At 57.1% G+C, this 27,506-nt stretch overlaps 2 protein-coding genes across 13 annotated transcripts in view; both read left to right on the top strand.

The window, feature by feature from the left end:
* Nucleotides 1-260: 260 nt before the first annotated feature.
* On the top strand, nucleotides 261-14,071 carry NUGGC (nuclear GTPase, germinal center associated). 11 transcript variants are annotated; one of them, XM_087775460.1, is made up of 9 exons: nucleotides 261-1,638; nucleotides 2,189-2,279; nucleotides 2,649-2,807; nucleotides 4,379-4,512; nucleotides 5,358-5,564; nucleotides 10,815-11,045; nucleotides 11,167-11,434; nucleotides 13,132-13,214; nucleotides 13,966-14,071. In XM_087775460.1, the coding sequence occupies exons 1-5, from the start codon at nucleotides 1,450-1,452 to the stop codon at nucleotides 5,388-5,390; spliced, it is 606 nt and encodes a 201-aa protein (XP_087631586.1). In that variant the 5' UTR covers nucleotides 261-1,449; the 3' UTR covers nucleotides 5,391-5,564; nucleotides 10,815-11,045; nucleotides 11,167-11,434; nucleotides 13,132-13,214; nucleotides 13,966-14,071. The 11 variants fall into 11 exon arrangements, with proteins under 11 accessions (XP_087631586.1, XP_087631593.1, XP_087631585.1 ...); XM_087775467.1 differs by lacking the exons at nucleotides 13,132-13,214; nucleotides 13,966-14,071 and adding an exon at nucleotides 12,704-13,067 and having other exon boundaries at nucleotides 261-1,396; nucleotides 1,476-1,638; XM_087775459.1 differs by lacking the exons at nucleotides 13,132-13,214; nucleotides 13,966-14,071 and adding an exon at nucleotides 12,704-13,067 and having other exon boundaries at nucleotides 261-1,037; nucleotides 1,426-1,638.
* A 1,712-nt stretch (nucleotides 14,072-15,783) lies between these two features.
* Nucleotides 15,784-27,506, top strand: part of SCARA5 (scavenger receptor class A member 5) — a 38,270-nt gene continuing 26,547 nt past the window's right edge. For both annotated transcript variants that reach the window (XM_087775034.1, XM_087775035.1), the window contains exons 1-3: nucleotides 15,784-15,951; nucleotides 16,865-16,983; nucleotides 20,965-21,093. In XM_087775034.1, coding sequence (XP_087631160.1) covers nucleotides 16,872-16,983; nucleotides 20,965-21,093 — 241 coding nt within the window. In that variant the 5' untranslated portion in view covers nucleotides 15,784-15,951; nucleotides 16,865-16,871. The remainder of the gene's footprint in view (nucleotides 15,952-16,864; nucleotides 16,984-20,964; nucleotides 21,094-27,506) is intronic.

The raw sequence follows: 27,506 nt of genomic DNA on the forward strand, positions 1-27,506 counted from the left end.
TGGAGGTGCAAAGCCCTGGGAACCAGGGAAGGGGCTTGGTGTCCCTGTGCAGCCCCGCTGCAGGCGTCAGGGCTGGGCATGGAGACCAGAGCCCATCGCATAGCCTGGGGCTGGTGTCATCCATGTCTTCGAGCTCAGGCCATCTCCCCTCGCACAGGCATGCAGGCAGATTTTGGGAAGAAGAGGCTGCCTGCCAGGTCCACCCCAGACTGGCTCGTGTCGGTGCAAGGGAAGCCATGCATGAGCAGATGGGCTATGTCCTCTCCCAGGTGGGACTGCAGCTGCCCCACGCTGCCAAAACCTGCAGGAGATGCTCGTCCAGATCCAGCGGGGCGATGCCTGTGCTCCTGTCCCTCCTCTCCTAAAAACCGTCCCTGCCCTGAACGGCGCCGGTCTGAGCCTCGCTTGCATCGCCAAGAGATGGGGAAAGGGACGTGAGTTTCTTGAGAGGAGCGGCAGGCTTCCTCAGGATGGCCAGGACAGACAGACAGCAAGTCAACAATGCTTTTAGAGGGATGCCATCCCAGCACCATGCAGCCTCCCTGCCCTGCGGGGCCACGTAGGAAGCAAGTGCAAGATTTTATGGGAGAGGAGAGTGACACTGATCCCCAAAACCTGGGACGCTGCTTGGTTTGACCCTCTCCCGTTCACCCCTGCCGTGGTTTCCCCAAGTATCCTCTCCCCGCAGCTTCACAAGAACCACGGCCTGGGTGTCTGGTGGCATGGCCAGGATTGCTGGTGTGCAGGAGCCAGGATGACGGGCACCAGCGATGATGTCTCTGGGGTTGCCCTTGATGGACGATGACCACCCATTCATGGGCAGATGTGCTTTGACTTCTAGAGGCATCGGCTGGCACCAGGGTGGGTAGGCCGCAGCTCTTCATGAGCTCAGGTCACTCAAGGCAAGATGCTGGAGTCATGTCCAAGGTCAGCTAACAAACCTGGTGTTCTGGCCAAGCAAATCCACAAGAAATCCAAGAAATCCACAGGGCAAAAGGATTACTTGGTCATCAAATCAGAGATTTCTGAAGTCCAAAGTAGGTCATGCTCAAATACAGAAAATTAACTGCCTGTTTTACTCTAATTCACTAATTCTTGCAAACTATGTTGGTTTTTTTTTTTCTAGAATTAATTCATTCTTAGTTGTCTGTCTTTGAAGGACATCCTTCGTGTCTCCTTTAGCATCCTAAAGTAATGAGCTCGTGAACTCGTTGCTGCCTTCCTTTCCCATCAGTAGGTGGCACACTCAGAAAACGAAAAAGTTGAAAACCCAGCTCCTGTTTGCTTTAGGAAGACACCTTCATTACTTGATCAGTTAATTCTGGAAAGGGACTGCTGGGCCGGTTAGCCAAGCCTAAGCAGGAAAGTGTCCTGGAGATGGGTTGCCTCCAATGAGGTGCAAAGCACTGCGTTTTCCTTTCCCAGACCACACCGCTGGCCCTCCTCCCCATGGGCATCTTGGGTCGGGATCTCAGTGGGACAATCGCCACTTTACCAACAGATGCTGCCAGGCAAAGCGGGGTACAAGCCTACAGGAGGATGGAAACCATCTTTAGCAAGGGTGTGAAGAGAGAGTTGGAAAGGGGAATGTTTGAAAATGCGCAGGCGGGCATGAGAAGGCACTTCCAGGACCTGAAGGTAAGTTGTGCACCTTCTTCTTCCTTGGGGACCTCTCTACAGCCATGGGCAGTGTTTGGGGGTAGAGGACAATGTCTCAAAAAAGGATCTGGTGAACACGTGTGTGGTAACGTGAAGGCATCTCCTTGCGAGACGTTGGCATCAGCAGGCTCTCACGGACACTGGGAGGCCACCACTGGCATTGCTTTCGCGGCAAGAGTCATCTCCAGTGAAGCCCAGAAGCATTATTAATGTCATTAATCCATTACGGCTGCTCACCAGTGTTGACCAACTTAGCTCAAGGCACTGATGTGGGTCTGAGCCCCGTACTTGAGGGTCTGCCCACAAACATCTGACTTGACTAGCAGTTGTCATCTATAATTGGCACCTACATCGCTCCTATCCTCAAATTAATAACGATTTGGGCTTTAGAGTAGCTCAAAGCTGCTGCCTCTGCATCTGAGAGCTCCACAGCCCCAGCAGCAGTAACAGGGGGGCCTGGGGGGCCGGCGGGGTGAGGGGCTCCAAGCCCTGTCCCCTGCTCACGTGCTCGGCCGTGTGATGGCTGCAGGTGGAGATCATCAAGAAGATGGAGAAGGACTTCCCCAACGTGCTCAGCCTCGCCTTTGGCCCATGGGACCAACTCAGCAGCAAGCTGCCAGGTACGGTCCTGGTGCAGCAGCTCGGGGGGGATGATTTGTGCAGTGCCTGCAGCCCCAGGTCCTGCACAAAACAGTCCTGGTGTAACAGTCCTGTGCAAAACAGTCCTGCACCCTTGTTTTGGAGGTACGGCAGGGAAAGGCAACAGGACACCAGGCCTTGCCAGCTGTGGCATTGCCCAAAAGCTGCCCACTCTCATGCAAGTCACCTTTCTCTTGCTGTGCTCCAGTTCCCAAGCTTTAAACACCAAAGAACCAAACCCCATAGGAGATATGAACTCGGTGAGTATGGTAGATCATTTCAGGAGCAAGGAAAGGCGACACTTACCATGAACCAGATGTCTTTAATGGACTCCTCTTTTTTTTTTGCAGACTTGCAGAATGAGTTCTTCACCTACACCATTCATGAGAACCTGCGGTCAGCCAGAGATGCTTGGAGTGCTGCAGGGATCCTCTTGGATGATTCGGTTTTATTATCCATGTCGGTGGCTTGCTCTCTTTACTCTGTGGGTTCAGAAGCAATGACCTCAGGTGAATTTTTCCCCCTTAGAAAAGCATTTCTGAGGTATTTTGTATGCATTTGATGATACTGCGTAAGTAAGAGCCCCGTGCCATCCCCAAGCACCTTTCCCCTGCGTGCCACAATGAGTCCCACACCCTTCAGCGGTGACCCTCCATCCCAAGGTTGCTCTGACCTTGACTCCTCGTCACGGGTATCACCCTGGACCGCGGGGCTGATGCTCTCCCAGGAGGAGCGGGATTGGGGTGTCCGTGTCTTTGACGAGGTTATTGGGGTCCCCCCAGCCATCACACGTCTGTGCTCCTTCATGCTGGTGGAGACGAGCCTTTCACCCCATAACCCACCATGCTTAGATGCCAAATGTATCCTGATTTTACCTGCCACGCTTTTCTCTCTTTTGATACTTTGGATTTTGCCAGTAAAATTAAAACATTCAGAAGAAACTTGCTTATACTTTGCTGCTGTGAAAGATGCGCTTGGATGAAACTGGTCCCAAAGAGCTGCTCGGGAACCAGCCTCGCAGGGGGGATTTAACGGCGAGGACAACACTTTTATTGTGAAGGAAAAGCTCATGGGAGATGGAGAAATATCTGAAGAAAAAGCTAAATGGGGAGGACAGGAGTGCAAAAGCAAACCCGGGGAAAAAGCTGGGCAGTATCCTTGTGGGAAGCCCCTCGCTGTGTTGTGGGAAGCGTGGGCCCGTTGATAATTAACCAGTGTGGTAAACGAGTGTCTGTGTCGAGTTTCTGGTTTGAATTAATTAGTGCTAAGGCTGGGTATGGCCCGTTAGTCACGGCGGGATGCTGTGCCCAGGTACGGCGTGGGGGTCCCGACCAAAACCCCCTGTCCCAGGGCTGCTTTGGAGAGGAGAGAGTTTAGCAGATTGGCCGTGGCTGGATGGGTGGGCTCTGGCCAAAGAGCAGCCCTGGGTAGGTTTAATTAAGCCCTAGAGCCCTTTCTACAGTGCAATGAGAAAGGAGCCCATAAATGTCTTTTTTGGGCTGGGGACACTGCTGCATGGCTCTTGTGTGGGGTGGGAACAATTGATGGCCGAGCCCCTGTGAGCTGGTTTTGCTCCCCTGGATGCTTCCCAGGTGGGGAACCAGCCCGGCCCAGCTTTCTGCTGGCTGAAAGCAGCTCCAGGGCTGACCCTGCCTTCGTACCTCGGCCAAAAGCCAAGCAGCCAAATTGCTGGGGGGGGGTCCGAGCTTCAAGCATCCCAGGGTGGGCTTGGAGGCAGTGGGGATGCTTGGCCACGGGTCTTCTGGACCCCCAGCCGAGCACGGTCATCTCCTGGCTGGCCCACATCAAGGAGCAAGCCTTCTCCTGGCTTTTCATCCCCAAATCTTGCATATCTGTACCACCCTCCTGACTTTCATAGGGTATAAAATCATTTCCCCTGCTCTGCTGCTGATCCAGCACCCGAGGGCAGCTGCGCTGGAGGCTTCCTTGGCTAACGAAGCTGTCCTGTGCTAGGACCAGCCATCGAAGGGGTGAGCGGTGACCTCTGGTCACGTTCCAGCACCTGAGCGAGTGACATTGGCTGGAAAATGTCTTAATTATCTTCTTTTTCTCCCTCAAGCGGTTCTTCAAATACAGACGTCTTTGAGGTCTTACCACCGCTCCTCTGAGCACAGTCTGGTTGTAGAAAACCAGGGACAACCTGGGGATGATGAAGACGTTGGGACAAGTCAACCGAAATGGCAGAGGCTCAAGGTGAGAGGGCAACCAGTGCCACCAGCTGCTCTGCTTCAGCAAGCACGGGAGGGGACCTTCCCCAAGCTTCTGCTGCTCTCCCCCCTGTCCTCCACACCACCTCACGCCAAATTATTCTGCTTTCACTCGCTTGCAGATTTCTGGAGGATAAAGCTTTCCAATTTTAGCTGGATGCCAGGACCTGGGAAGTCACGGCATCTTTTAAACTGCATTTCCTAACAGAGGAATTGGCTTTTTGGAGTTTCTCCGCTTTGCTTGGGGACAAAGCATGCGATCACCGCAGGGGGAGTGGGGATGGGATGCCTGCACGGGGGTTTCTTCACCCAACTATACCATTCATTTTAGGGAGCTACCCTTGTGGTAGCGTGTCCGTCATGCCGATCCTGCTCTGCTCTTTCTGCTCTTCCCTTAAATATCCAACAAAAACCCCAGCCAGGAGCGATTTGCCTGGCTAAGGGGACTTTGGGGCTGACCCAAGGTTTGCTGCAGTCTCCCCCCTCGGGCAAAGGCTGTCCTCAGGGATTTTGGAGTCCTGAATTCAGGTGCGCGTCAAGGCTGATTAGAGAAAGCTGGCTAGGAAAAGACTTTCAAAGTGGAGGAATTTTGACACCCATGCATTTTGGGCACGAAGAGCTGTGCTGGCCAGCCTGGCTCTTGGGATGCCCCTTGCAGCTCCGGTGAGAATGGGCAGCAGAGTTTAGGCAGCTGCCTGCCCTGAAGTAGACATCTACCCCAGGGCAGGTGAGCCACCACCTAGACCTTACCTCCAGGGATGATGAGGATAATGAGCTCAAATATCCAGACCTGGGTGATTTGACTTTCATCCCTATACACATTGAATTCAGGCTTCGGAGACTGATTTCTCTCAACGTCGGTGATAAGAGAGCTTAGATTATTTACTATGAGGCTTTACAACTCTACCCACACCTGGTGAGGCTGTGATAATGAGGATGTCCTTTCAAGGTGAAAAGGTGCAGAAGGTGAAAATACAGCTGCAATACCCCAAAAGCGACCGAGAATGCTGCAGGAGGAACACAAGGCTCTTAAAAACTGTGAGTACAAGAAGCCATGAGTGCGTGCCAGCACCAGGGCAGGCCAGAGACATGCCTAAAACACGGCACGTTTTGGAGAGGGATCATAGCCCTGCGGAGGGAAGAGAGGCATGAAGGCTGCAGCAGCGCATAGCCGTGGCCATTTCTATGGAGAATGCGGTCCCCGGAGCCTGATGGAGTGATCTTGGTGCTGTCCGAGGAGCCAGAGCATCCCATCCTCGTCCCCATGCCTGTAGCACCTCATTTTGATTGCTCCCTAGGAGAAGAGCCCCTTGGCCCTGGATATCTTCTCCACCAAACTGCATTGAGTAGAAATAATGGGAACTTTGCAAATAATACAACTCTAGCTCCAAGGTTTAGCCATGCTCACAGGGTTTGGTGGAGGCTTGTTTCTAGAGAGAAAAATAAAACTGGGAATTGCCTACCTGGATTGATCCAGAGGGGTGTGTAAAGCAGGTTTGGCTCTCTGACAGCTTCCTTCCACAAGGAAAATCAGCTGTCCTTCTTGGCATCCCATGGAGATATCAGAGGAGGGATTATAGCTTGCAGCAAAGTAGAGGGAGGTCCCACAGGGTCTCCTGGAACAGAAGCCAGGAGCGAGCGGAGAGCTGTGTGCCATCTCCTGCAGAGCTCCCTGGGAGCTTCTCCCACTTTGGAATATGCTGGCCAGGGTTTGGAGCAGGGAAACGAGGGAAGGGTAAGGATGACAGAGAGCAGAGGCCATGCTGCAGAATTAGCTCCTTTGGGAGGTGCTGGTGGTGGAATTGCTGTATCTAGCAAGGAGAAAACTCCCCTGATATTTGCTTCTGCTCCAGTGGTCTGCATTCAGACCGGACAGAAGGAAGAAATTGTTTGTGCTGAGGGCGGTGAGGCCCTGGCCCAGGTTGCCCAGAGCGGTGGGAGATGGCCCATCCCTGGACACATTCAAGGCCAGGTTGGACGGGGCTCTGAGCACCCTGGTCTGGGTGAAGATGTCCCTGCCCATGGCAGGGGTGGGACTGGGTGGCCTTTGGAGGTCCCTGCCCACCCAAACCCTTCTGTGATTCCATGATTCTGTGATTCTGTGATTCCATGAATAATCCTTCCCAGCCAGCAAAGTCTCTATAAATGACTCTACCTGCATCTTTTCCTTTATTGCTCTGCCCTTTTTGGTTTTCAGTATCTGGTTTCTCTCCAAAATAGCATCATGCACGCACAGATGCTATTTTAGTTTATTTTTAGTTTAAAACCATTCCCCCTTGTCCTATTGCTATTGGCCCTGCTAAAAAGCCTGTCCCCACCTTTCTCGTAGGCCCCCGTTAAGCACGGAGAGGCCGCAATCAGCTCTGCCCGCAGCCTCCTCCTCTCCAGGCTGAACCCCCCCAGCTCTCTCAGCCTTTCTCCCCAGCAGAGCTGCTCCAGCCTCTGACCATTTTGGTGGCCTCCTCTGGCCCCGCTCCAACAGCTCCATCTCCTTCCCGTGCTGAGGACCCCCGAGCTGGAGGCAGGGCTCCAGGGGGGTCTCCCCAGAGCGGGGCAGAGGGGCAGAATCCCCTCCCTCGCCCCGCTGCCCACGCTGCGGGGGATGCAGCCCAGGAGACGCTTGGCTTTCTGGGCCGCCGGCGCACATTGCCGGCTCGTGGCCAGCTTTCCATCCCCCGGCACCCCCAAGTCCTTCTCGGCAGGGCTGCTCTGCATCCCTCCGTCCCCCAGCCTGTGCTGATACCGGGGGTTGCCCCGACCCCGGTGCAGGACCTTGCCCTTGGCCTCGTTGAGCCCATGAGGTTCACACGGGCCCACCTCTCCAGCCTGCCCAGGTCCCTCTGGATGCCATCCCGTCCCTCAGGCGTGTCGACCGCACCCCTCAGCTTGGTGTCACCTGCAAACCTGCTGAGGGTGCACTCGATCCCGCTGTCTGCGTCACTGATGAAGTTATTGAACAGCACTGGTCCCAGTACGGACCCCTGAGAGACACCACTCGTCACTGGTCTCCATCTGGACATCGAGCCGTTGACCACTATTATTTTTAATTTTGGTATCAAGTGCATCAGTTACGGTGCTAATGTTTACACATGTGTCTTTTCCCATTAAATATGACAGGTTCTTTTTTCTTTCTATTTGCCGTGAAAACATAAATAACAACATTTGAACTTCCAACCTAGTTAATGTTTTGTGGCCAGTTTTACCAAACTATTTGGGCACCTGGAAGTGTCGTGCTGTCCTGTGGGCATTGCATGGGTTATCATATAATCATTTAGGTTGGAAAAGACCCTTAAGATCATCGAGTCCAACTGTTAGCCTCTTCTGTGCTGTTATAAAGCCCCTCAGTCACTGACTTGCGCCTGAATACCTTAATTAAATGCAGAGGCGATCTGCTCTGTCTCATCCTTTCCTGCACTATCTGCAGGACCACGCAGCAGCACCACCACGGGTATAAATACACGCAGATACGAGGCAAATAAATGGGCACCTACAAAGCTTTCTCTGCTTTAGAAAGCTGGACCATGACAGCACAAACAGCCTTTGAAACATCACATACCCGGATAAAAAAGGGCTGTTAGACCGTGACCCTTTTCTATGTTGGGAGATGTTTGCTTGGGATTTGTTAAGTGCTTCTTAGCTGCTTTACCTTGAGCACCACAAAGTATTTTCATTATAAAAGCACGATGACTTCACATCTAGCATGAGCTAAACACCGTTGCTCTAAATGTATATCGCTCCACATACATACAATATAGGCATATACTAAAGATGAAGCTCTGGGGTTATAGAGGCCAAGTGATAAGCAGGGAATGAGAAAAAAAACATGTGGAGATACTTTTGTAAGCTCTTCATATATGTGTGTGGGGGGAGCTATTTAGTTTATGCATTTATAGATCATCCTGGTTTGTGTTTTCCATAAACCTGCGCTGCTGCTTTTCGTTCCTCTGAGGGGCTCCCACAGCGGCAGCTCCTGGTAGCTGTTTCCTGGCTGATTCTGCCTTAAAAATGGCATTTTTCACCTCCAGCTGCCTACGGGTGACCTCCCGTTGTCCCCAAACACTTGCTTGTGCTTTGGTCCATGTCCCACCTTGGTGGTGGAGCTCACAGCCTCACGCATCCAGGCCATGCACCAAGCAGAAGCTGGAGCAGATGTTGCTGCAGTCTGACGTGGTGGTGTGCTCCCCCCATCCCGCTCAAGCGATAACCACCAGTGCGCCTAGACTCCTCTCCGAGAAGGTAGTTTAGAACCCAAGGGGCTCCTCTCTGAACCTCATGACTCAACGGGAGGGTCTCCTTAACAGTTTTGTCCTCTATGCAGTAAATCATAGCATCACAGAATGCTTTGGGATGGAAGGGACCTCCAAAGGCCACCCAGTCCCACCCCTGCCATGGGCAGGGACATCTTCACCCAGACCAGGGTGCTCAGAGCCCCATCCAACCTGGCCTTGAACGTGTCCAGGGATGGGCCATCTCCCACCTCTCTGGGCAACCTGGGCCAGTGTTTCACCATCCTCATCGTGAAAAATTTTTTCTTGTGTTTAGTCTAAATCTACCATCCTCAAGTGTGCCTTTCCATCGAATCTTCTTAAACCACTGTCGCATTTACCATTGAACTTTGTTAACTCACTGTTTTATATCAATAAAATAGACTGTTGCTTCTCTCTTGCGAGTGAAGCTCATCACCCTTTCCACGACGCCCGGTTGTCCCAGCGTTTGCCCACAGTGTAAATATTCACACGGCCTTCGCATCGCCAAACAAACAAAGAGGCAAAGAGGTCCCTAGAGCAAAGCCGATGGCAGAGGGCACAAAGGATGAGAACTGGAAACGTGAGGGAGGTTTGAAGCAGAGCAGGTCCATGGCGAAGCCCAGCGAGGTCCCTGGGGGGACCAGGGTGGGCTGGAGGTGCCCTCCAGTACCCAAGCCACCGCGGTGATGTGCAGCGGCATGAGCATCCTTGCGCTGCTTTAGGGCTTGCTCCGTAAGTATTGCACGGTCATGGGCTTTAGAAGAGGCTACCAAGCAACTTGGAGATGCTGCAGAAGTCAGACCTGGTTTTCACCATCAGTGCCCAAGAGCACTGGGACTCTGAGGTCCTCATGGGACTCTGGGGTTCTCACAGAAGAGGAGACAGGGACTGTGGTGGCTACGCGTGCCCCACAGCTCGGCTTCCCCGCTGCCGGTGCTCGCAGCGCCCCATCTACCGCCGGCTTGGCTTTGCTTTCCATTAGCGGTGGGAAAGGAATAAAAGTGCAGGAATTTGTTCCAAGTCAGTGTGCTGTTATGAGGATGACTTGCCTGCCTGCCTGCCTGCCTGCCTGCCTGCCAGGAGGATATTTATTCTTATTACTCAGATCCCTGTTAGATCGGGAGGCGTAAGCTGGATTCCGGGCTCTGGTACGGTGCACGAGCCTCACCCCCGAAGGTGTCAGGGTATGAATCCCTGTGTCTTAAATTCCTCAAAATCATGACCCCTGTGCGATGCATTTGTTCCTGTTCCCTGTCTCCTTCTCACCCACTTGCAACGTGCAAGCGTGATCCGGAGGCAGGCGGGCAGGCGGTGGGACGCACTGGGACCCCCCGTTTCCAACCAGTGCCCCTCAGCAGCTCCCCTGGGGGTGCGTGGGCTCTTTGCTCCTTGCTCAAGAAGCGTTGATCTTCCCCGGAGCTGCCCAAGGGGCCGAGGCGTCCGGCTGAGATGCTGCAGTTTGTCCTAACCCTTTGACCCCTTCCACCTTGCCAAAAAGTGGATTTTCCCCACCAGCAACAAGATAAATGTTTTATCATCTCATGGACGTGTCGCCTGGCTCTCCCTCAAATTAGCAAGAGGCCTTAATTGTATGCATGACCTGGCTTACTGCCCTTTCCCAGCCAGCCAGGAGTTACTCCAGGTTGCTTTTCCAGCATCGCTTTCCATTGCTTTTCTCCATTTCTCTTCATTTTGGCTGTGTGCAGGTCTGGGAGGGTTGTCCACGGCCTCACCCATCCCCCTGCCCAAAGGCAGGACCAGCTCTCATCCCCAAGAGTCCTCTTCCCGAAGGCTTGCGGTGGGGACGCCTCAGCCTCTCCCTCTCCCGTAGCCTGGTTGCTCTTTGGCTGCGTTTTCAAGCTGTGCTTTACTGGGAGCGCAGTCTCTTTTTTTCCTAAAGAAATCTGGGATCTTGATATGGACAAAAAACCTGGAAGCTTTGGATCACAAATAGGACCGATGTCCTCTCCTGTGCTCACCTATGGGGATGGAAAATCCTGCTCCCCAGTATTTGATATGTCGCCTTTTTATTCTGTTTCAGAAGTCTCCAGGCTGAGAGACCACGTCAGGAAGCTCCACCTGAACATGAGGAGAAACCTGATACAAGATTATATGGAGGAGATTCTTGGGTTTTTCTCCTTGATGGATGTTTACAACTGCATCCAGTACGACACGGTATGGGTGGCTGTAGTCTCCAGCAGAGCAGTGCTCGTCCTGGCCGTTGCCTCTGCACGCTGCTGCCTTCTCAATCCTCCTCTGATCATTGAGCTAGGTAGCCAGCACCCTCATCCTTCTCGGGAAACAAGTGCAAAGCCATTCCCTGTACACTGGATTGAGCTAAACAGGGATTTATTGCATGAAGAGGGATAATTCCGTTGCTTTCGCCTCTGCAGTCCTGGTTTAACTTTGAGCTGCCCGGGAGTTTCCAGGGAGAAAAACGCCGGAGCACGTTGACATCGCACCAGGCAGCTGTGACAAGGGTTGTGCTGTCCCGCTCTTGCAGGATCAGCCCCTCCAGCAGGACGGGACGGGTGAGTACGTGAAAGTCAAGATCCAGGAGCTGGAGAAGTCAGGTCTTTGCCCAGATGGAAGTCCCTCTCTCTGAGGGGGGTGAAGTCTGCAAGAGGTGCATCCAAGAGAAACCTGGACAAGATCTTCCTGGTGAGCAGCACAAGCCTGAAGCTTTCTCTGGGGCTGCATAAGTTGATTTCATTTTCTATCCTGCAATTGCCTTCACCATCAGCTCGGTTTCTATCATTCGTAGACATCATTGACAAATTCGTTGAGGTCTATGAGTAAGAGATGGTGTATTCTTGCTGCTTACTCAGTGTTACGTTAGCTGAGCAATATGATTTTGATGTCCTGTAAAGCCCGGGGATGTTAAAGAGATGCCATGCCTCAAGCGGGTGGTCAGAGACTTGCCCAGGTTGCTCCACAGTTACATGTTGGCAGGATTAGCCAGGTCTTGGGAAGTCTTTAGGTAGTCCTGCGAGGAGCAGGGAGTTGGACTCGATGATCCCTATGGGTCCTTTCCAACTTGAGATATTCTAAGTGCACTGGACAGGGATGGTGGCGAACAAGGTCATGCCCCGGGCCAGAGCCTGATCTCCTCCCACCCAGTAGCAAGTTCTTCCAGGACTTGTTCTTCAGCAGGAATCCTGCAAAGAAAGCAAGAATATTGCAGTCCCGGGATGAGGTCGGGGAGGGGCATCGCATGTCCCTGCAGCCGTATGCTCTTCTTCAAGGAGATGGTCCTCAGCTGGGGACAAGTACCAAAACGAAGGCAGCCCTGCCATTTTCCTCCACGAGCTCCGCTGTGCCTGGGTTTTGTCTGGGGTGGATGCTTGGCTTTCTTGCTAAGGCACTGGCTGGGGGCGTGGGGCAAGGCATGGGAGACCCATCGTTGAGCTGAGCTGGTGGTTTGGGTTTCTCCTCTTCTCGCCGGTGAAGGAGAGGCTCTCCAGGAGGTAGTTTTAGCCCTACCTGTTTTAGGACAGGATGCATCATCCTGCAGAGATCTTTATTTTATGGCTGCTAGTGGCCGAAGGAGGCTGCGGGGAGGACGAAGCAGAGGCAGAGGGGTTCTAGCTGTCTTTTCCCTACGTTGAGACAAGCAGGAATGACCTGGGAATCCAGGAACAAAAAGATCACGAAGGGATGTATAAAAGAGCAGAAAAAGATGGGGCTTTTTTGTTTTGTTTTGTTTTTTCTGGGCAGTTACATAAAAGTTGCCACCAGGAATTTTGAAATTTTTTAAGTCGTCACTCATTGTTTAGTAGAAGCCAAGCAAAAAATGAGCTAATTCTCTTGCGAAAGCCAAATAAACACGAAGAAGCAAGATCTCATAAGCCATGCTTTTGGCTTAACAGGACAAGACGACCCAACTCTCATCCTTGATAAAACAACTCTAAAGAACTTTTTGTATCGCAGGACATCTTGGCTTCATTCCCTCAGTGACACACACGTCCGGTGAAATGTTTACTGTCACCTAACCTTGTCTGGTCTCTTCTCAAACATCCCCATGAAACTCATCTGGGAAACTCAGCTGCAGGCAACCTGGTCCGGGAAGCAATCAGGTCCTTCTTCTTCCCCAAGAAACCTAAGACGGCATGACTTTGTCCAGTCACCGAGCAAGCCAAAAATACCTCACCATTATTCATTGACTTAGGCAAAGCTTCTAATTGACTTACGGGCCTCAGCAACTTGCTCATCTCTCCCCCTTTTTTTTGGTTGTGTTTTTTTTTGGGTATGCCCAGGCCAAAGCTGCCATCACAACCTTGGCAGTCCCAACCAATAGTGCAAACTGGGAGCTCCTGGAGCTTAACGGCTCTGTCATTTGACACTGTTGTCCTCTGCAGGAGCATCTCACCAAGATGCTGGAGAAGGACTTTTCCAACATGCTCAGCCTCATCTTTCATCCGTGGGACCAACGTGCTGCCAGGTATGGGCCAACTTCTCCTCTCTGGGATGTCTGGTGGGTGGGAGAAGGCTTGGGGACAGATTTGGGGTGCGGTGTGTCTTTTCCCACCATATATTCCTAAATAACCAGCTGGGGTCCATGACCGCTGAGCATAATTGCGTGTTCCCATTCATTTCCACTGAATATGTTCTAATTTTCTTCCCCTTCTACCAAAAAAAAAGAGGCCAACAACAAAATCTGTTTCATTTTGCTCTTCCCCTTGCAGTTTTCCAGAAGGAATGCCAGGAAATCCAGGCTTTGCCAAAATCCCTGTGGCAGCTGGACTGACCAAAAAGACCTGCAAGAGTCTTTCTTTGCTTTTTTTTCATTTAAAAAAATTATTTTTATTTTGGCTTTTAGCCTTAATTGCTTTTAACCGATCAGTTCCTTGCTTTCCTGTGTTGACCATCACGCGAATGGGAATTTTGGAGACGTTACGGGTTAGATTCTGTAGCTTAAACGCAGGCTCGCAAGGACCCGTGAGGGTGCGGATCTCTTGTAGGTCCCACGTCCCATCTGCCAGCCCCTCGCAAAGGGGCTTTGCACCGTGCTGGCCTTCTTTGGTGAGCACTGGAGGTGCCTCAGCTGCTTCGTTGACCGTCTTTTAGGAAATAGGGCGATAGATAACCTGTATGAGTTGAATTGCATTTATCCTAAGAGTTAGTTGTAGCTTATGCATAGTTTTGATACTCTTTTTATACAGGTAAATCCCTTTTTTCCTCCTGCATTTCAGTTTTCCAGTAGAAGCCAGCAGAGCGAGACTCACCTACGCCTGAATCAAACCCAGAACCGTCCAACGGCAAATTTATTGCGTGGCGTATAAGAAGGGAAGGCTGTAAAGATGCAAAAGGGCAACTCTGCTGGAAATTACCTGAAATCTAATAAAATATTAATCTTTTTGGCTTTCACGTGACTGTTGGGGGGTTTTTTTAATGCAAAAGAAGTAAGCGGACTGCTTGGTCGGGTGTTTTGTATTAAGATGAAACCTTGGGAATACTCTACAATAATTGCCTTTATTTGCTGCAGCTTTGCTTTCGTTGAGGCAACGTTTGCAGATGTTTGGCCAGGTCTGAACGGAGCACGCTTCGATGATGCTTTTGGCCTTTCGGAGAGGAAAGGCAGCTCAGCGGTCAGAGCCTTACCCCAAGCTGTTCAGACCTGGACTGTGTTGTCCTTCCTTCTCCCAGACCTTCGGGGTGCCCTTGGTAGGTGTCCCAAGGAGAAGCCTTGGTCAGGGGTGGCAGCTGCCATGGATTCACATTGCACCGTGGTGGGAGAAGACCTGCAGCCATGTGGCTGCGCCCCTGGAGAGCTTTCCTCCTGATGGAAGAAGTGATGTGCGTCCTCAGGACAGCACCATGGCTGGAGATGCCCCTGGGCGAGGAGCGCTTGCCCTTCTCCCCCCAGGTCTTGCCATCCTTTTTCCAGGTCTAGGTCTTGGTCCTGCTCCCTGCAGAGATGCTGGAAGGTGCTCCGCTCTGCTCCAGGACCGGGGTGGGGACAGGGGGTCCTGGGGACGGGGCTATGAGCCCGAGCGGCCTGGGCTAGCTGCAGGCTGCAGTGGGGAGCAGGCAGCACCCACAGGCAGCAAGGGATTAGCAGCAGCACCTTAAATCTTCCTCCCCAGAGGAGCAGTGGGGGACAAGCACCTCTCCCCTCTCCGGGGGCTGCGGTTGCTCCTGCCCACCGTGGGCTGAGCTGGTTGGGAATTGGGCAGCGAAAGGCGTGGAGACCCACTGGAGCTGGGACACGGCCCGAACCCACGCACTCCCCTCCTGCCCCAGGGGCAGAGCTGCCCACCCCACCACTGCATCCCCAGAGTCCCGGGAAAATCCACCCTGCCCCAAGCTGAGTGCACCCCAGGGATGCTCCTGCCCCAGTCCCCCCGGGATGCTCCTGCCTGGCTCCCCCTGGGATGCTCCTGCCCCGGTCCCCCTGCCCCTGCCCGGCTCCCCCCAGGGATGTGCCTGCCCCACATCCCCAGGGATGCTCCGGCCCCCCAGGGATGCTTCTGCCCCGACTCCTCGGGATGCTTCTGCCCCGAATCCCCCTGCCCCTGCCCGGCCCGCAGGGATGCTCCTACCCCGGTCCCTCTGCCCCTGCCCGGCTCCCCCCCGGGATGCGCCTGCCCCAGTTCCCCAGGGATGCTCCGGCCCCCCAGGGATGCTCCTGCCCCGGTCCCCCCGGAATGCTCCTGCCCCGGTCCCTCTGCCCCTGCCCGGCTCCCCCCTGCCCCTGCCCGCCCCCCCCGGGATGTTCCTGCCCCGGTCCCTCTGCCCCTGCCCGGCCCCCCCCGGGATGCTCCTGCCCCGGCCCCCCCGCCCCTGCCCCATCTCCCCGCGGCCGGGGCGGCCCGAGGCCGGCGAATGGGCGGCGGGGGCGGCCCCGGGAGGTGGGTGGGTGGGTGGGAGGGGGCTGGCGTGGGGAGCCCGGCCCCCCTCCCGTTCCCCGCCTACAAAACCCTCCCGGCCCAGCGCTCCTTGCTCACAGCCTCTCGGCTCCGCAGCCGCCCCGCCGGCTCCGCGCATCACCCACGCGTGGGGACCCCCCCACCCACCCATGGGAGGCGGCCGGGCCCTTCTGCGCCCGTGGGGAGCTGGCGGTGAGGTCGTGGGCTCCCCTTGCTTTCCTCGCCCCCCTGTCCCGGCCACCATGGCACAGCCCGGGGACTGAGCGAGGGGCCACGGGCAACTCGCTCCTGCGTGGGTCTGCTCAGCAGGTGAGTGGCGTGGAGGAAACTTTCCGTGGGGAAAGGAGGGGGGCGGGACGGGGGGCTCCGGGCGAGGGGAGCGGGATGGGGTGCGGGGATAGACCGCGGGAGGGGTCGGGGTCTGCTGAGCATCCCTGCGTGGGGAGCCGCCAGCCCTGGCGATGCCTCCCCCGTGGGAGTGGGCATCCCTGCTCCCCACGGGGCTGGGGGGGTGGCAGGAGGTGGGGGTCCCCAGGGAGCGCAGCACCTGGAGCTGGGCGAGTTGCAGGAGATGAGTTTGGGAGTGCTCAGCAGACCCTGCTTAGCGGCTGATTTTTAACTCCTTCTACACCAGAGCCTGGCTGGGGGCTGGGGGCTGATCCCCCGGCCGGGTGCTGGGGTAAAACCTCGGTGGCAGAGGAGGCAGAACCTCCCCAGGGCCACCAGCGTTCACTGCGGGCATGGCCCCGGCCCCGGGACCAGCCCAACACAAACCTCCCCACCAGCGAGGCAGCGACAGCAGGATCGGGCCCACAGGGGCTCCCAGGCTTGGCTCACGGTCAGGGTGCTGGGGTATCTAGAGGTGGTGTGGGTGCAGGGGTACCCCAAGTCCTGGGGGTGAAATGAGTCCTGGGGGGCTTGCATGTGTGTGCTGAGCCCCTGTCTCCCCGGTCCTGGGGAAGGACAGACACCCACGGCACGCCCGGAGTGGACACCAAGCGGGCTGGGCACCCACAGGGCGTGGGGTCGGGCATGGGTGGGTGGTAGGAGCCTCCCTTGGCAGCAGGTCCCTGTCCCTGCCCCAGCCCACACCGTGTTGCGCTGGACTGTGGTGGCAGAGCCACGGAGGGTACAGGATTTGCCAGGATGGGGCCCCTGCCATGTCGGGATATACCGTAACCACCCAGCACCATCTCACGTCCCTGTTCTGCTCCACCGGCAGCAGGAGGATGGAGAACAAAGCCATGTACCTTCACACCTTCAACGAGAGGGAGAACGGCTCTGTCTTTGAGGAGCCCTTCGAGGGAAGGACGCTTTCCAAACTGAACCTCTGCGAGGACGGTGAGTCTGGGCTCCGTGCGCGGCTCGGTCCTGGGGGGCTTTGAACCCGGTGGCAGAAACCTGGAGAGCTTCTGGGGGGCACGTGGGGGACTTGGATTGCTCAGGGAGCAGCTCGGCAGTTTGGCCGCACGCAGGCAAAGGTGTCTGGACCGAGCTGGGTGCTCAGCTCCCGCCGTGGGTCCCGGGGAACCAGAGCAGAGGAGCAATCCCCGCCCCGGGAAGGGAGGGTGCCCTGGGGGGAATAGCACCAGGATGTGTCCCAAACGGAGCAGGAAACTTCTCTCCTGCTGGCATGGCCTCACTGGGAGGAAAAACTCGGGGAATCCCATGGCAAGGAGGGTGCTGTGCCTCCTCTCCTGTCCCCCCTTTCTGGTGCGACGGGGGTGACAGAGCCAAGGCCCTGCGGGCCTCTCCAGGTGCCCAGGATCTCATTTGGTTCTGCCACTGACCAGGGCTGTGCTCCTGGGAAAGTCGCTTTGCTTGCTAAAGGTTGACTTTTTGGGGGTTTTGGGGTGGGGTTTTTTTTTCCTCCTCTAAGCCTCTGGCTGTCTTGCACATGGTCTCATCCAGAGATGCCGTGTGGTGGGACAGCAGTAGCAGGGCATGGCAGGACCCGCTCGCATTCCCCCGACACCTTAGCTAGCCTCTCTCTCCACTGTGGACCTGCTGAGCTCTTTGCCTTTGCTCTTGCCCCATGAAATGCTCTCCATGCTTCGCCAGATCCCCAAGCAAACAGCCTTGATGAATTTTTCCTGAGGCCTTTGCAGCCTGGGTGGGAGAGGCCAGGGTGGCAGAGCTGGGTGCTCAAGGAGAGATGTGGGGTCCCCTTTGCTGGCAGCTTTGCTTAAGAAACCTGTGGGGCTGCTGGGGAAACTGGTCTTGTTCTGAGCAGGCTTCCCAGCACTGCTGTCCCCCACCACAAGCATGGGATTGGGGCGATGGGGGACTCGCCTTCCCGGTTTTAGGCACGGGGGACATCCCTGGGATGGGATGGAGAGCCCTGGGCGTTTCCAGAGGGCCGCATCCAGGCGCTGAGTGAGCTGGGACCACCCAGCCCTGCCCAAATTGCTTTCGGATGCTTGCACAGTGCAGGTGGCTCATGGCGGTTATTGCAAGAGGAGATGGGATGTTGCCATCTGGGTGTCTTCTCCTGCCCTCCAGCCCATGGGATGGGGACAGCTTTGAGTCCAGAGGGTGGATTTTCCATGTCGGTGAAAGCTGAGTCTTGACGCCATTCCCCAAACTCGATGTCCCCCTGCTCTCAGCACCACATCTGCTCCCGCCTCTGCCCGCTTGGAAAATCCAGCACCCACCGCACCTTCCCGCAGCAGAAGGAGGGGCAGATCCTGCCCACGGGTTGGCCCCGTGCCCTGCTGCGCTGCAGACGTGGCAGGGGGGTGGTGGAGCCTGGAGGGAGCCATGCTGGAAGAGTTGGTGTCTTCTAGGGCCAAGGCCACCACCCCCAGCAGAGACCTGGCACTTGCGTGGAGCGATGGCAGGGAGGGTCCAAGGTATCTCCCTGGTTTTGGTATTTTTGTGGTCTCTCAGGGTAAATCTGCTCATCCGTAACTCGCCCCGACGCCGAGCTGGCCCTCCAGGGCTCCTCATTCCCACGGGAGAGGTTGCTGGAAGGAGACTTGTGGGGCTGTGGCTGGTCTGCAGCTGCAGGGGGCAGGGGCAAGGTCAACCCTGAGAGCTTCGCCATGAGGCTGGGACCACTCCAGTCCCTCCTGGGCTCGTGGAGAATGCTCGGCGGGGGGCTGAGGACCGGTGCGGCAGCCTGCTGCTTGCCGTGGCCCCCGGGACAGCAGCCCTGGACCCCCCCAAGGGCTCGGGGGACGCTTTCAGCCCCCCACCTTCTGCAGCCCCGCTGACCGGGCGGGCCACAGCTCCAGCTCCCCTGGGCATGGGCAGGGGGAAGAAATATTTGCTTTTCCCCTTGGTTACTGGCCGGAGCCCGCCCGTGGGCTCCTCGGAGCGGGCTGTTGTGAAAACCCTGCTTACGCAGCTGCGGTCCCTCCTGCTCTTCCGAGTGCAGCAAAGAGGAGTGGGTGGTTCGGGGCCCAGGGCCAGCTCCTCCCGGAGTCTCCCAGGACCTGATATAAGTGTTAATGTCAGAAAAATATTGCAGCTTTCCTCATTCTGAAACCCTCGGCTCCATCTGTTTGGCCGGTGACAGCAAATGGGAACCGTGTGCGGGTAATGAATTGCAGATGGAGGGGTCCCGCAGGAGCGGCACCGCCTTTCGCACCTGAGCTGGGGCGCCTCGAGCACCCCACCTCCCCGCGGGATCCCCTCAGGGTGTCAGCGAGCCTGACCTCAGCGCTTTATCATTTCGGAGTCCCAAAATGGGGCCGAGTTCAGCAATACACCCAGCGTAACCCTTCCCTGGCCGGAGGATTTTGCAAGCCTCCCTGTCCTCCAGCAGGACAGACACACGGCCATCAGCTGGGGAAGGGCAGGGCTGCGGTGGGGAAGGGTCCCTGCCAGGCTGGGGACCCCCCCAACCCATCGCACCTCCTCTCCATCTCTGGTACCCCAAGTGCCAGCTTGGTCCCACAGGGAGCTGAGCTCTGCCCCATGGATGTGGGGTGGGATGGGTTGAGGTCCCAAAGCCCAGCGGGGATGGTCCTGGCTGGAAGCGGGCATCGCTCACGGCTGTGGATGACCATGGTCTCCTCCTCTGGAGGCCTGGCTTTGGAGGTCTGGCTTTGGGGCTGTGATGCTTCACCCTTTCTGCTGGGTTGATCCAGGTTCTGGGTCAGGGCCATGCTGTGCTTAGCTCCTAAAGGGCAGAAAGCAACGGGATGGAGCCACCCAAACAGCAGGCAGGTAGGAGTTTTGGACTCTTCCTCCACCTTTTGTTGGTGTCTCCTTGGAGACATCTCGGATCTGGCAAGGGGCGAAACCAGACGGTGCTTGTTGAGCTGGCATGAAGTTGCTGGTTCTCAGCACAACCTTGTGTTTCTGCAAGGGTCCAGCGCAAAAGCGCAGGCACCCAATGCCCTGCACCCCATCCCAGCAGCACGGGCTCACCCACAGAGCCACGGCGTCCTCGCTGCAGCCTTGGGGCTGGGCACAGAGGGATGCGGGGTCCGTACCCAGATCAGGCTCCCACCTGAGACCACGACCTGCCCCAGATTTCAACATGGACTTGAGCTTTGAACATGTGCAAAGCCCCAAACCAGATGACTTCAGTGCTGCTGGGCTCACGGCATGGGAGCCTTTCCTTCCCTTTTCTTTCCTTGCATTTTCCTCCCAGCTATTTTATTCATGAAACCCCACCTGCTTCGCACACAGCTCTCGCCGCTTGTGGCAGTGTCGAAGCGGAGCTGGATCGCAGCTACTGCAGGAGTGGGCAGGCAGGGATTTTGGGACCAGGGAACTCAGAATCATGGAATCACAGAAGGGTTTGGGATGGAAGGGACCTCCAAAGGCCACCATGTCCCACCCCTGCCATGGGCAGGGACATCTCCACCCAGACCAGGGTGCTCAGAGCCCCGTCCAACCTGGCCTTGAATGTGTCCAGGGATGGGCCATCTCCCACCTCTCTGGGCAACCTCGGCCAGTGTCTCACCACCCTCAGCGTACAAAATTCCTTCCTTCTGTCCAGTCTGAATCTCCCCTCTTCTAGTTTAAAACCATTCCCCCTTGTCCTGTCTTCCTCCATCCCCATCTTGCTGCCTGCCGGGCAGGGCGAGCCCCCGGGCTGCAGGCAGGGATGGGGTGCGGGATGGGAGCTGGAGGGGCGACAGCTCAGCAAGGGTGGGCGATGCTGATGCTTTCCTACCCGGGATCCCCCCCCAGCCCCTTTGCACCCCAGTTCTGCCCGTGCAGAAGGGGAGAGGCGTGCGTGCTGGGCTGCCTGCACCCACAAGGCAGTGCTAAAATTATATTTGCAATATTTTTTCCCGGTGGGGGATGGAGGCCAGGCGGGCTGGGTGCGCAATGCTCTCCCTGACACCCCACGCTCTCCCCCAGGTCCCAGGCGGAGGATGAAGGCAGCGGGACGCTGCGGCCGGCTGGGCTCCTTGGCGGCACTGAAGTACGCCGTGGTCGGACTCTACCTCCTCGTCTTCCTCATCCTCGTCGGGGTCTTCATCCTCGCAGGTAAGGGCTGGGCCTGGGTCCTCCCTCTGTGGTGCAGCGGTGCCTTAGGGCGATGCTCCCCTGTGCCGGAGCTCAGCGCACCGGGTCTGGCCGTGGGCATGGGACTGCGTTTCTGCTGCCTCTGCCGAGGTGTTCGGGAGGGTTTTCCATGCCATCTGGGCGAGGAAGATACAGGATCCGTCAGAAGCGGCTTTTTGGGGAGCACAGGGATGGGAAAGCTGCTCGCAAATGCCTGTAATTGCTCCCAGCCCCAGCTCGTCCCTGCGTACGCCTCCCATGTGGTCCGCGTCGCCGCCGGTTTGTTTTCCCCCTCATTGTGCTGGAAGCAGTTTGGGAAGATGCCTGGTTTAACCTGCGGTCCCAGTAACCCCTCCTTGCACCCGTACCACCCCCGTGGGGGGCTCCGCTGGGTTGGGGGGGCTTGGAAATGCCACCACCAAGGACCAGCTCCTCGCTTCCCACCCGCCTCCTTCCCAGCGTTAACCCCAGCATCCCTGCAGCAGGGGGGATATGGGGACCCCCCCCTTCTCCAGCCAGAAATCTCCTCTAGCCGCTCTCCAGGGCTGGGCAGGGCTGAGCATTGCCCCCAGGCCATCCCTTCAGGATGATTTTCTGCGCCTTGCCTGCGCCTTGCCTGTTGCAGGCAGCTGGGAGGGTGATGGATTTTGTCTTCAACTCCAGCTGCGGTAATGCCAGCACCGCGAAGGCAGCCCCTGTCTTTTGCAAAGCGTGAATTCAGCTTTTTTTTCCTGGGCTGGCGAAGGGACAGAGAAGGTTTTGCTGGAATCTCGAAGCCTCTCCCACTTATTTCTTGCATTACATTGTTTTAATGTTGTTGTTGGCCCGCGAAAGCCTGAGCGAGGGACGCCATGGATTGTGCAAGGAGCTCGGGACAGGCGCTCTTCTCCTGGGCCGAGCTACAGCTGCTCCCCCAAAAGCGGCTCCAGCAATAACAATAACGTTATGGCATCGCTGACGGTGGGGAGAGCTGGAGGCTTACGGTCCCGGGCATCTTCAAAGCCCCACCTCCTGGAGTCCCGTGACTGGCAGGATTTCAGCTTTCAGTAAGACCCCAGTAAAACCACCTTACCCCCCGGTTGTGGACCGCAATCTTGGAAAAAGAAAGGCAAAATGAAGATTAAAAATCCTCTCTTTGGTTATTGCTTTCTGCATGTCTTAAACTTTAAGCCAAGCCTCTGGCTTTGGAGGTAGCCGACTCCAACGCTGGAGCCGGCCATGCCGACCGCGAGTGCCTGGAGGTGTCTTATCGCATCAAGGAAAGCCGCAGGCCCAGGCTGGTCGTGCGCCGTGGCGAAGAGCAGCTGATAACCGGAGCCCCCATCCAGCTGGGAGCCACGTGGAGCCCAGGGAGACAGCCCTGATGGGCCCTGCCTCCAGGCGGCGGGGGCTGAAACCTCAGCGTTGGGGCTGATGGTCCTCGGAGGATGGGGACTGGGTATCCGTGTGCATCCATAACCGCGGAGGGCTTGGGTTTTCCCATGGGGAAAATCCCGCTTTGTGCTGCTGGAGACCAGACGCCAGCTTGCCAGAGCTGGGACTTTCGGCCCAGCATCCCTCGCCTCCCGTCGGAGGGGAAGGCGCACAATAAAAACACAGCGTTGAGGGAAGCGGGCTTGCTCTCGCCTGCTCCTTGGGCCGGGGAGAGCCGGCCACGACGCCGGACGAGCGACATCGCTGTTCGATGTCATCCCCGTCCTCCCTGGGCCACCCTGAGGTCCCTGCTCGGAGCAGGTCCCACCCAGAGCCGACACCGTCCCACCCTGGGTGTGAGAGCGCTGGGTGTCCCGCTTGTTTCCAGACCTGCTGCTCTTTGGAGAGGGCTGTGGAGCTGGGCTGCCCTGGCTGCTCCCCGAAAAGCAACTCTTGCCATGCCGTCCACCCCCGCTGGGGACGGGGGAACTGTGCCCCCGGTCCATGCCCTTCATCCCAGGGCCAGCAACACGGAGCAGGCTGCTTCCCATCCCGCCCACGGCAAAGGAGGAAAATTCCCCAAAGGAAAGCGTGGACGCCTGCAAACACACCCAGAAACGTGCACGTGCGTGCAACCGCGTACTTGCACACCCCACGGTGCTTCGCAGGGCTGGAGCATCGCAGGGGAAACCACCCCCCTGGAGATGACCCCCCAGCGCGGGCTGCTGGCCCCGGCACGTCGGCCTGGTGGTTTTGGCGAGGCAGCTCCCCCGGGCAGCGTTTTGAAGCCGGCTTGGGCAGGTGTCCTGCGACTCGCCACGTGCTCCGTGGAAATGGGTTAGAAAATGAGTAAACTGCTAAAAATACCAGGAACCACCTTGGAGCTGTGGAAACAGGATGTTTTCAGCAACGCGGCCAGGGTGGTTTCAATGCAACCTGCTTTTAATATCCTCTCTTGCAAGCCTGGCAGCAGTTTTCTGGCTCCTGGGGATGCATGTTCCCTTTTTCCCCGTCCCTGACCCCCCTTCATCCACTGAAACGCACCTAGCCCAAGGTTAGGACTCCGGTCTTGGCTTTTTTTGCAAGGTCTGGGTTAAATCCCAGCCGCCTGCGTGCTCAGACCTGCACGTTGGTGTTTGAACCCAAAGCCCTGCCTGGCCCCATGCCCAGGCACCCCAGGCATCCAGCCCCGAGCTGCTCCGCAGCAGCAGCAGGAGGCCAGGCAGGGCTCATTAGGACACGGCTAACGAGCCAAGCGCCCTGGTGTGGGCATCCGAACGCTGCGTGTGGATGGCAATCCCACCTGCACCCCGTCTCCCTCCTCGTCTTTGCGTTGAGAGCGGCCACGTTTCCATGCTCGGCGCTCCTGGTTGCCTGGCAGAAGCGTCCGAGGAGACGAGCGCCCTCCGTTTCCAGAGCCGTAGCCCCAAAACTGCTCCGAGGGCACCGGCGGAGATGAGAGCATCAGCCCCAGCCATCGCGCCCCGATCAGCTCCAGCGCAAGCTCCTCCGAATCCTCGCGAGCTGGCTCCAACGCGGGTCTGTGCCTGCATCTTCCCGGCACACGGAGCAAACCTGAGCTGCCGAAAAGCTGCCGGCAGCGGGGCTCCGCATCCCCGTGCCTGGGCTGAAAAGCTCCAAGAGACTCGTGCTGGCTGCTCCCCACCGTCCCCCGCTCCGCATCCTTCCCCAAATTCTTCTCCTGCAGCTATTTCCCCCAGCCCAGGGCTTGCTTTCCACCCTTTCTAAAATGCCGGAGGAGGTTTGCTCCCGGGCTGGAGGTTGGGGATGCCCGGACCCGCTGCCGTTGTGCAGCCAGTCACATGTTGAACCTCACGCTCAGCACCTGCCCGATTGCCCCGTGGAAATAAAACCCAGGGGAGCTGATAGCGACGCCCTGGGGTTCATAGCTGGGTCCAGATCCTCAGCAGCACTTCCAGCTCGGAGAGCAGGCTGAGGTCTCCTGCAAGGCTTCTGGGTTTGCTGCAGTCACGTAACGCTGCAAAAGTGGGATGGGGAGCGCGGTTCCCGAGGACGGTGAAGATTTCCATGTTTAACATGCACCCATCTACTCTGCAGCATCACCTCGGCGATACGCGAGCCTAAAAAGGGAGGAGAGAGGTTTTGGGGTGCGTGCAAGGGTGCGGACGCCTGTAGGTGCTCACGGTGCACAGCTGCGCCCGGGCGCGGGTCCCGGCAGCGGGGCGCGGTGCAGCGGTGTGCACGCACGGCTGCGCGTCTGCGTGCTTCTCCCCTCCGCGAGGCTCCTCCGGGCCAAGTCACGCGGAAATTATTAGCAGGCGCGCGAGGGCACAGGTCGCATTCGTCATTAACCCCAGCAAAGCGGTTTCCATCAAGGCTGGATTACCGCTGCCGGAGCCGCTGGCCTGCCGGCACGAAACGCTCCCCTGGAGCCAGCGGGGCAGAGCTGCCTGCCGCCCCCGTCGTGCAAAAACGCGCGCGTGTGTGCGTGCACAGCTCAGGGCGCACGGGTTGCAACGCAGATGTGCGGAGAGGGCAGGTGCGTGCATGCACATTTGCATCATGCTGCGTGCATGCACGCATGCATATATATAAATCTATGTATATTGAATAATCTCCCGGCATTTCTCTCCCTGTGCTTTTCCAACCTTCCCGAGCGAGCTGGTCCACACCTCGCCCACGCGAAACCCCCTCCTGTCCCGCTTGCTGCCTTCCTTCGATGCCTGGGAGCTTTTTAGCACCTTTCACCCCTGCGGGCATGGGTGCAAGGCATCACCTTCCCCGTGGCTGGTGCTGCTCCGTTCCGCAGAAGGGCCTGGAAGGGGTTTTGGGGTAGGATGACGGGGTTCTTGCAAACCTTTTCTCCTTGAAATACCGGTGGGGACGGCAGCCGGGAAGATGGCACGTCCCCAAAACAAATGGGGGGGAGCAGCTGCTTGCAGAGCCCGTTGGGGAGCATTAGGTGACCCCCAGCACTGTCAGGCCGTGGGCTGCAGCGGGTGGCAGGCGGTATTTAGGGTGTCCAGATCAGGGAGCGCCTGTGCTGGGTGCATCTGCGTGTGTGTGTGTCCATCCGTGTGCGCCAGGGCGTGCATCTGTGCTGGGTGCAGGTGTGTGATTGCATCTGTGTGTCTGTGCTGGGTGCATTTGTGTGTGTGCATGCATGTGTGTGCGTGTGCTGTGTGCATTTGCATGTGTGCACCATGTGCATGCGTGTGCGTGTGCATTTGCATGTGCGCATGCATGTGTGTGCATGTGCTGTGTGCATTTGTGTGTGTGCACCACGTGCATGCATGTGTGTGCATGTGCAGTGTGCATTTGCATGTGTGCGTGCATGTGTGTGCGTGTGCTGTGTGCATTTGCACGTGTGCACCATGTGCATGCGTGTGCGTGTGCATTTGCATGTGCGCATGCATGTGTGTGCATGTGCTGTGTGCATTTGTGTGTGTGCACCACGTGCATGCATGTGTGTGCATGTGCAGTGTGCATTTGCATGTGTGCGTGCATGTGTGTGCGTGTGCTGTGTGCATTTGTGTGTGTGCACTGTGTGCATGTGTGCTGTGTGCATTCACATCTGTGCACCATGTGCGTGCATGTGTGTCCGTACGTGCTGTGTGCATTTGTGTGTGTGTGCACCACGTGCGTGCATGTGTGTGCATGTGCTGTGTGCATTTGTGTGTGTGCACCATGTGCATGCATGTGTGTGCTGTGTGCCTTTGGGTGCATGCACGCTGTGTGCATGCGTGTGCTGTGTGCATGCATCTGTGCTGTGTGCATGCATGTGCGTGCATGCATCTGTGCTGTGTGCATGCATGCTTGTGTTCACTGTGTGCACGTGTGTGCGTGTGCTGTGTGCAGGCACGCATATGTGTGTGTGCATAGGTGTGCTGTGCACGTGCCTGCATGCATGTGTGTGCGCACGTGAGCTGTCTGCATGCATTTACGCCTGTGCTCCAGGCTCCCAGCGAGTGTACAACTCGCCACCTCCCAGCTCTCGATTTCATGCAAAGAACAGAAACCGAGGAGGGTGTTAGGGGCCTGCAACGCCCACGCTCTGCTCCTCTGGCTCAGCCCTGCGCCCGCAGCCCTGGCCCGCAGCTTTGCCTGCAGAGCGGGGCCACGTCCGTGCCTCTCTGTCGCGGCAGGATTAGTCCGTCCTACCCACCCGGCCAGTGCAAAGTGGGAGGCAGAAGATTTGGGAGGCAGGAGAGCTGCTGGCGCGCATGCATGTGTATGCACCGAGCAGCCCGAGGCTGGAGGCGTTGCTGCTTGGAAGCTTCCCGGTGTGGTTTTGGCTGCGGGATGCTCCGGAGCAGCCGGGGTTGCTCTTGGGTTGGTGGCTGCGGTGGCAGGGCTGGGCAGAGGAGAGCCCTGGGGATCCCAGCTGGTTATTGCAAGCGATGCATGGGAATTGGGGGAACGCCGCAGGCTTTGCAACTAACTGCAGGTGCAAAGGGGGGAGCTCGCCTGCGCCCTCGGCCACCACAGGACCTGGGATTTGGGTTATTTCTCCTTGCGCTGGCCGCGCAGGGTTGCTTTTCCCCTTGGTTTCGTTGCAAGAAAGCCATGGCTGTCTTCCCACCCATCACGGGTGCCCCGGGTCCAGAAAGTCTTGTCGGAGCGGCTTTGGGCACCCAGGCAGAAGGCAGCAGCACCCACCCCTTTAGCAGCCCCGTGGCGACGTTTCCCAAGGTCCTTCCTTGCCCCTTGTCCCCTCTCGGGGTGGCCCTGGCCGCGTCGCTCGGTTGCTTTCCCTGCTGTGAACCCCCGCGGGCAGAGGCTCCCCAGAGCCAGCGGGGACGGGCGATAACGGGTGACGTTGAGCTGTCCCCCCCGCAGCGATGCGGGTGACAAGCAGGGACATGCAGAGGGGACCAAACAGCGTCCCCATGCCCCAGCCTGGGAAGCTGGGACAATCCAGCAGCGGGATTAATTAACGGGGGCTAATTAATGGAGAAAAGATGCCTTTGGTGCCTGGAAGATGCTCAGCTCTTCCATCA

This window comes from Nipponia nippon, unplaced genomic scaffold (assembly GCF_047370975.1).
Source record: "Nipponia nippon isolate SJK-2023a ecotype South Korea unplaced genomic scaffold, ASM4737097v1 scaffold_4, whole genome shotgun sequence".
In the NCBI taxonomy this organism is placed as follows: Eukaryota; Metazoa; Chordata; class Aves; order Pelecaniformes; family Threskiornithidae; genus Nipponia; species Nipponia nippon.

Coding starts and splice junctions, on each gene's coding strand:
- NUGGC (XM_087775460.1), top strand. CDS start 1,450: ATGGGCATCTTGGGTCGGGATCTCAGTGGGACAATCGCCACTTTACCA. Junction 1,639..2,188: donor GGCACTTCCAGGACCTGAAG/GTAAGTTGTGCA, acceptor TGATGGCTGCAG/GTGGAGATCATCAAGAAGAT. Junction 2,280..2,648: donor ACTCAGCAGCAAGCTGCCAG/GTACGGTCCTGG, acceptor TTTTTTTTGCAG/ACTTGCAGAATGAGTTCTTC.